The sequence below is a fragment of the Vollenhovia emeryi genome, unplaced genomic scaffold, assembly GCF_000949405.1.
Source record: "Vollenhovia emeryi isolate VEMERY1.0 unplaced genomic scaffold, V.emery_V1.0 DF939831.1, whole genome shotgun sequence".
In the NCBI taxonomy this organism is placed as follows: Eukaryota; Metazoa; Arthropoda; class Insecta; order Hymenoptera; family Formicidae; genus Vollenhovia; species Vollenhovia emeryi.
Window position 1 is genome coordinate 6,569 of NW_011966535.1, and position 7,890 is coordinate 14,458.

A 7,890-nucleotide genomic window follows, 5' to 3' on the forward strand; every position below is an offset into this window, starting at 1 on the left:
TTAAATAAATTATTAAACCTTTTATAAAATAAAAAATTAGTTGGTTGATATATTACACTATAATTTTTATTAAAATAAATAACGTTGAAATTAAAATGTCCCATCTATGATAATTTCATACAGTTTTGTGTATATGTATATTTCTACATTTATCGCAAGTAAAATTTCTACCTGAAGCTGAGTTAAGGTTTCTTCCATTTCTTGTAAAGCATTCAGTTTTATTTTCTTGCTTGCAAAAGCTTGTTAAATCTATCAACATTTATATCTACAGCACAGTCAGAAATTGCAAATAGGTCAAAATAAGGAATCGTAGCGAATGCGATCGGAATATTATCAAATTTTCCCATACAGCACACATATCTTTAGACATACATATCTAAAAGACGAATATTGTCTTGATCCAGTTGTTCGACAGACTTCGAGATGAACGACCTTCTAGCTTCAACAAGCTAATTCCCATCTCTGGCGACTCGAGCGAGGAAGGATTGGGCTTGTTGCCTGCCGACAGGCAAACACTGATCGAAAGAGTGACTATAGTAGTCCATAATTCCGCAAGTGTTAAATTTAATGATACTATCAAGTACGCTATCTTCGTTAATACTAGGTCCACGAGGGATATTTGTGTGTTAGCCGAAAGTATGAAGAATCTGAAGGTACGTTAACACAAAGTTAATCTCTTTTTGGTTATATGAATGGAACACAATGTTTTGAACTTATTTATATATAATAAATACAAAAAGGACAGTAACAAAATTTATTATACTAACACAACTTTGTGTTATGGACTAGTTAGTTTTACAGATCGAAATGTTTTACGTAATGTATGTTGATTTCATCTTTTACATTCTCGAAAGTAGTTCTAAAATACATTAAGTGATTCACCATATATCTCATTAAGTGCCATTTTCTATCGTTATTCTTTCATTTATTCTAAAAACTAGACTTACTTTTTTATTCTGATAATTATATGAGACAAGAGATCGCGAATGTGTAAGTCCACACCGTAAACCCAGATAACATGCTTGTCTAAAAGACATCTTCAAGACTTCTTTAAAACGTCTTTAAGATATCTTTTAGACGTGTATGTCTAAAAGATGTCTAAAAGACGTGTTAAAGACATCTTAAAGATGTCTTTTAGACAAGCATGTTATCTGGGAAGGTGGACGCTGATTATAATTCACCGCTGATATAAACGTAATTTCATGATACTCGTTTTGCTTTGTTAAAAAAAACAAAGGCACTGGTGTACGTTAGCACGGCGTACGCGCAAACGAATTGCCATGTTGTAGAAGAAAAAGTATATCCTCCTAAAGCCAATTGGCGAAAGTTAATCAAAATCGTCGAATCATTGGATGACCATTCACTAAACATTTTCACATCTAAGTAAGTAGTTATAAAGATAAATAAATATCAAATAAATATTCGACATACATTTTTGGACATATGTTTGAAACTTGTGAAAAGGTACATGGATAATGCAGTCAACACGTACGTTTTCTCTAAGAATTTAGCGGAAGGAGTTATACAGGATTATTCCACGTCATTGCCGTGTGCAATATTGAGGCTGAGCATGGGTAGGTATCCCGGATGATACATGAACGATGCAGATAAAATTTCTGTCTTTATATGCATAAATATATTATGTTTAATGAAATGTCTCTGTTTTTAAATTAACTATCTAAATCCAATAGCAAATAGTGTTTTGATAAATTAAATACGTTTATACATTTTTGCTATTCTTGAACGATTAACGATGTCAGTTCTAACAGAAATGCTTTTGTTTCCTTCTTTATTAACTACAAAACTTTATAAAAATACGTATTTATACATACTATATAAATGTTTTTAAAATATGTATGAGTCGGTGTTACAGTATAATAGTTTCACAATTGTTTATTAATTTATGCATTGAACTTTAATAAATTATTCACTACAAGAATATTGTCAATGCATATTTGTTTTTACTCCTGTGACATTGTGTAGTTTTCAAATTCTTCTGTCTTTTAGTGATGCCAGCGATTAGCGAACCATATCCAGGATGGACAGATAGTGTTAACGGGCCACTGGGACTATATATATTGGGTGGAAAAGGGATATCGCATGTAGTATATTGTGGTAGAAATGTGTGCCATGACTGGATACCTGTTGACGTCGTCGCTAAATCATTACTTCAAGTGATCTGGAAACGTGGTGTGACTACGTATGATAATCAACTTATATTGTATTTATTCTTGCATTAAGACCAGATATCTTTTTTTCTTACAAGCGCGAGTCATAGAAAATTCAAAATTTCTCAACTAGTGTAAATAAACCTACTGAATAATTTACAACTTTGTGTATCACCATCAGGGTCATGCCGGATACTGCACCTTTAGTCTTCAATTGTTCAAGCAGTAATGAGCATAAGATGTCACAGCAAACAAACATTAAATTAGCAGCAAGTAATGTAAGAGAGATTCCCTTTGAAAACATTGTTTGGGCCATTGATACTGTTACATTGGATAATCATATTGTATTTTATATATTGTTCATGCTGTGGCAAGTTTTTCCAGCTTTGTTAATGGATTTCATCTTAAAGTGCTTTAATCGTAAACCAATGTAAGTCAATAATGAAAAATATTAGAAACTACAGGGTGTTATGTAATACCCGCCTCTAATTTGCGGATAGAGCGGACTAAACTAAGTCGACAAATCCACTATTATTTTGCAATTTTCGCAATAATTAACTAGTTATTAATTATAAAAAAATCATTGTCTTAGGCCGGCCTATCGCCCAATTAAAACGCACGGCGAAATGCGGCCGTCCCGCGATCGTCGCGCGCTTGAATTTGGCAGTAGGCCGGACTAAGACAGGGATTTTTAATAATTAATATCTCGTTAACTAGTGCGAAAATTCTAAAATGGTAGAGGACTTTTCGACTTACAACTAGTCCGCTCTATCCGCAAATAAGAGGTGAGGCGGCTATTACAGAACACCCTGTATAATACAGCACAGCGTTTGCGATATCTATATTTATAATCTATCTGACAACTCTACGTCGACATTTTTTAATTCGTTATAAGAATATTTCACGAAAAAGTATAAAAACATTGTTAAAATCACAACAGGGCGAGTGATTAATACATGAAATAATTTGGATACACACTGAAATATTATAATATCGGAGTTAGCTATTATATCCAAGGCAAACTGAAAAAAGTCAAGATGGCGTCAATTTGATGTTATATTGACCAAAATATGACATAAATTTGGTCAATATGACATCAAGTTGACATCATCTTGACTTTTCATTTTCCTTGGGTATGTAATATGTAATTATACGACACATTTTCTAGGTTGTTCAAGTTACAAAAAAAACTATATGTGACCAACTGGGCTATAAAATATTTTTCGTTTAACGAATGGACGTTCGACAATACGAATACAATGGCTCTAAACGAGACAGTGCCGCCTGATAATGAGAAAGAATTCAAATTTCACTTAAAAGTGGATCAATACGATTATCTGAGGTAAGTTGAGCGTAACCAGAGAGAATATGAGATTTAAAAAATATATATATCATATTTGTCATATCACATACAAAATTACGAAATAATGAACGCACGACTAAATGCTTGAATTAAGTAGAAGTTGGGCTATTGAATAAGAATTATTAAAGAACGTATATTTAACCAAATATAATATTACGTGTTTCATTTTATTTTATCTCGCGTTATGTGTTACGCTTGTGCCACTAATATAATTATTGTGATGCTTGGTTCCTATCCTTTACTGCAGATTTCTAAGAATTTTCTTCTTCTCTTTGTCTTATCTACAGGATGTTATGCATCGCTGGCTGCTTTGCTCTTTGTGACTATGTTTACACAGCACCCTAATCGGGTTTAATAACATATGTAGTTAAGGGGCTAGCCAATCATAGACATTCCATTCTCCTGAGGAATAGTTGTGATTAGCCAGTTTTATAACCACAGATGTTATTAAACCCGATTAGGCCGGGTCTACAATAGGTGTAGTAAGTCTTAAGCCGTAAGAAATTGATCAATCACAAGCGATTATTCTCCTCACTTTAGATTGTGATTGGTCAATTTTTAACGGCTTAAGGCTTACTACATTGTAGACCTACTATTGTAGACCCGGTCTTTAGGGTGAGGTGTAAACGTATATACCCACATAGCACTGACGTAACAAGGATATCCTTATGAAGTTACAGATATCTCAGAGATATCTGAGAGATATCTTATACAAATGTCTCAGAGATATCGTAGCAAATATCTCAAAGATATTTGAGAGACATCTTTATGTAATATCATACACAGATCTCTCAAAGATATCTGAGAGACATCTATATGTAATATCATATATACATGTCTCTCGGACATTTATCCTGAACATATATTTTCAGAATAGTATAGTACAGTACTAGTACCACTCACTGCCGCGACGTGGCGACAGCGCGTTAGCCTTTCTCGTAAGGAAAAATCATCCCGTATTAGTATAAGAGGCAAGCCGATATGACTCAACAGCAGGTTGTCTCAATCATGGATAAAACTTTAATGACCTAAACATACTTTTGATGATTTAATAATTTAACACAATTTAAAAATTAGTTTAAAAAAATTAAGATTTTTTAATAGGTAACCTGCTGATGTTTTACTACCCCCCCTATTACCCAAATAGCACAAGGACGTTCAGGACGGACTTGGGCTATTTGGGATATCTTTTTAGAATAAAAATAATGTTAATTTAGAAAAAATAATATTAATGTGACGTAACATGCAATGGGACGTAACAGAGACGTCCTTGCGATCTCTTTTTAGAATAAAAAGATATCGCAAGGACGTCTTTGTTACGTCCCATTGCATGTTACGTCACATTAACATTATTTTGGGACATCACAAAGATGTCTCTTAGATATTAACTTGAGATGTGATAAAAGGCGGACATTTGGACATTCCCGTGATATCACACTGATGTAATTTGGATATCTCAAGATATCTCTGGGATATCCCTAGTAGCACAGTGCATTGGGCAAACATTGGTTAAACATTGGCCCAATATAACCAAATATTGGGCCAATGTTTATCCAATGCACTGTGCTACTAGGGATGGGATATCCTTAAACAGATATTACACTGATATCACTGTGATGTCGCTGTGCTATGTGGGTAGTCATTGGCTAGAAGACAATTGCCAATCCCAATCCAATCCGCGTCGACAATTGCTAGTCTAATTTGGTCTTAACGCCGGCTTTGTCTGTGTATCTCTTCATTCATTATGTTTAATCATACTAAACATTCAGTTTTCTATTTCTTGCATATACAAGAGGTCTAATTGGATGAGTAAAATATTCGCCAAAAATTTCACAATCTTCAATTCTATTGTATCGTGCTTGGGAACGTTATTGTTATTGTATTTTAATAATATTCTTTAATTAAAACTTGTTTAACTTTAAATCAAGGTCTGCATTATTGAGTATGAAAAAATTTTTCTTCAACGAGGACATGAGTCAAGCAGGACTCAGTGCTGCCAAAGCGCATAGCAGAAGGTGAGTGCAAAGTGTATTTTATATCAAACAAGTATAATGCTCTCTATGGATATTAATTAAATGTTATAAATATTAAATATGAAATATCACTGCAATGATATAAAAATTTTTTAATTTGCATCACTAAAGCTTTACAATATTTTTTACAAGTTTGTTAGACACTTAAAACTAAATACTGCATATAAAAAAATATGAATAATCAATGTTGTACTATTTAATGAAAATATTGAAGAATTATAAAGTGCTAAGAGAATCTTGGATATTATTAGATAAAAACAAGATTCCTTACTCCTGTTAAATTACAAATTATTTTATTTAACATATTAACTTCATATTTCAAAATTAATACTGTTATTAAGACATTAATTATATTTCACGTAATTATAGAAAGGGCTCAGAGCCTAGACAAGGTTGTAGAGTCCACAAAAATTCTTTAATTAAAAGTGAATATACGTTTCGGTCCTTATTGGACTATTTTCAGTATAAAGAAAGAAATATAAAGAATTTTTTGGACACTACAACCTTATTTAGGTTCTAAGCCCTTTCTACAATTACGTGATTTTTATCATACGAGCCATTGTTATTTATATTAATTACATTTATTTCACTATTTATATTTAGAGTACACTTGCTTGCTGCGGCATTCAAAACTTGCGTTATTGTGGGCACATTGTGGGCGATTTATCACCGGAAAATTTACTCATTTTTTTTATTGTTTCATTTAATTTACACCTTCCATTTAACTATGTCATAAGATCTTTGTAATAATACACACCTTATTTATAATAACATGCGTTAACATGTAAATTTGATTATTGAAAATGATATAAGAATTAAATTGAATTTTTGCATAATTACATTTCTACAAATATTGTGTTTGTTTTACATTTGTTCTCATCCGCATTTATCCTTTTCCCACAAAATCTTGTAAAAAATCTATAAAAGAATGTTTTATTATAATTCACTTTAGATCTGAATTCATGTTGAAATTCAGAATACTACGGAGAATATTACATTCTCTGAGATTCGACAATTTAAAAATTGACAATCTTATACTAGTTCAAGCGCTTAATAAAATTTAGATAATTAACTTATAATTGTTGTATAACACTAATATACATATAACTAATAACACTAATATATTGTATGATTGTATATAAATAATATGTAATTTTATCATACTTAATATTGTCTCGATATTTTAAAATATACATATACAGGGTGTCGAATTCGATTTGGACCATTCCAAAGATTATAGTAGATTGGGTCAAACTGAGAAGAAAAGTTATATACCATTTTACAATATCCGTAATTATTATCGCGTAATTAAGAAAAACGTCTGAGCCAATAAGTGCACGGAGGAGCGGAAGGCCGGACTCGGCAGACATGCAAAATGGTGTATTTGTTGACATCTCTCAAGATCCGATAGCGAGAGGTGGAGTCACGCATCGATCGATGAGAGACGACGGCGAGCGGGCAGCGGTGAGCGACATATGACACCGCACCGAAAAAGTTTTTCTGGTGGTAGGAGAATAATACACCATTTTGCATGTTTGCCGAGTCCGGCCTTTAGCTCCTCCGTGCACTTATTGGCTCAGACGTTTTTCTTAATTAGGCGATAATAATTACGGATTTTGTAAAATGGTATATAACTTTTCTTCTCAGTTTAACCCAATCTACTATAATCTTTGGAGTCGTCCATATCGAATCCGACACCCTGTATACATATAATGCACAACAAAATTAACGCAAAAAAAATTTGTACCAAAATTTCACTCAACTTCAAATAATCGTAACTTCTCGAAAACTTATCGCATTTGAACTTGTTTTTTTATTTTAAAGCTAGAAATCTTTACCTTCAAAAGAATTTTTAAGATTTGGAATATCTCTGTTCCCCTTATCGTGATCTCTTGAAAAGTAAGGACGTGTTTTGTCAGCAAGACTTTTCATACTTTGACGCGCTGCACGAGGTACGATGAATTTTATTCGCAAATTCTATAAGAACCATTATAAAATATGAACTTTCCCCTACAAATTAAAAAAATTGAAGTCTACGATTTTTTTGGAGTTATGCTGTATCAAAGTTACCTATGCATTTAGTCTATTTATGCTCATTAAGGGGATGCTGCAGTGATTCTGCACTTTCGCACCTTTTGCACTTAAAACTGTCTGTTTCGTGGAAAGATTTGTGTAATACACAAATTAAATGGCACGTGTACAGATGATCGAAAGCAGCTTGCTATTCCGGCTAAATTAAAGAACAATATGACATCACTGAAACTAAGTTTGTAAGTCTAATAAAAAATAATAGTGAGCAACACATACATACAGCACATGTAGTATA

At 32.6% G+C, this 7,890-nt stretch overlaps 1 protein-coding gene across 1 annotated transcript in view; it reads left to right on the forward strand.

The window, feature by feature from the left end:
* LOC105556708 (fatty acyl-CoA reductase 1-like) overlaps positions 1 to 6,431 on the forward strand; it is an 8,008-nt gene extending 1,577 nt beyond the window's left edge. The window contains exons 2-9 of the mRNA XM_012003798.1: positions 405 to 653; positions 1,238 to 1,383; positions 1,465 to 1,574; positions 2,008 to 2,200; positions 2,350 to 2,598; positions 3,337 to 3,510; positions 5,460 to 5,546; positions 6,168 to 6,431. Of these exons, the coding sequence (XP_011859188.1) occupies positions 405 to 653; positions 1,238 to 1,383; positions 1,465 to 1,574; positions 2,008 to 2,200; positions 2,350 to 2,598; positions 3,337 to 3,510; positions 5,460 to 5,546; positions 6,168 to 6,300 (1,341 nt within the window). The 3' untranslated portion in view covers positions 6,301 to 6,431. The remainder of the gene's footprint in view (positions 1 to 404; positions 654 to 1,237; positions 1,384 to 1,464; positions 1,575 to 2,007; positions 2,201 to 2,349; positions 2,599 to 3,336; positions 3,511 to 5,459; positions 5,547 to 6,167) is intronic.
* Positions 6,432 to 7,890: the final 1,459 nt, after the last annotated feature.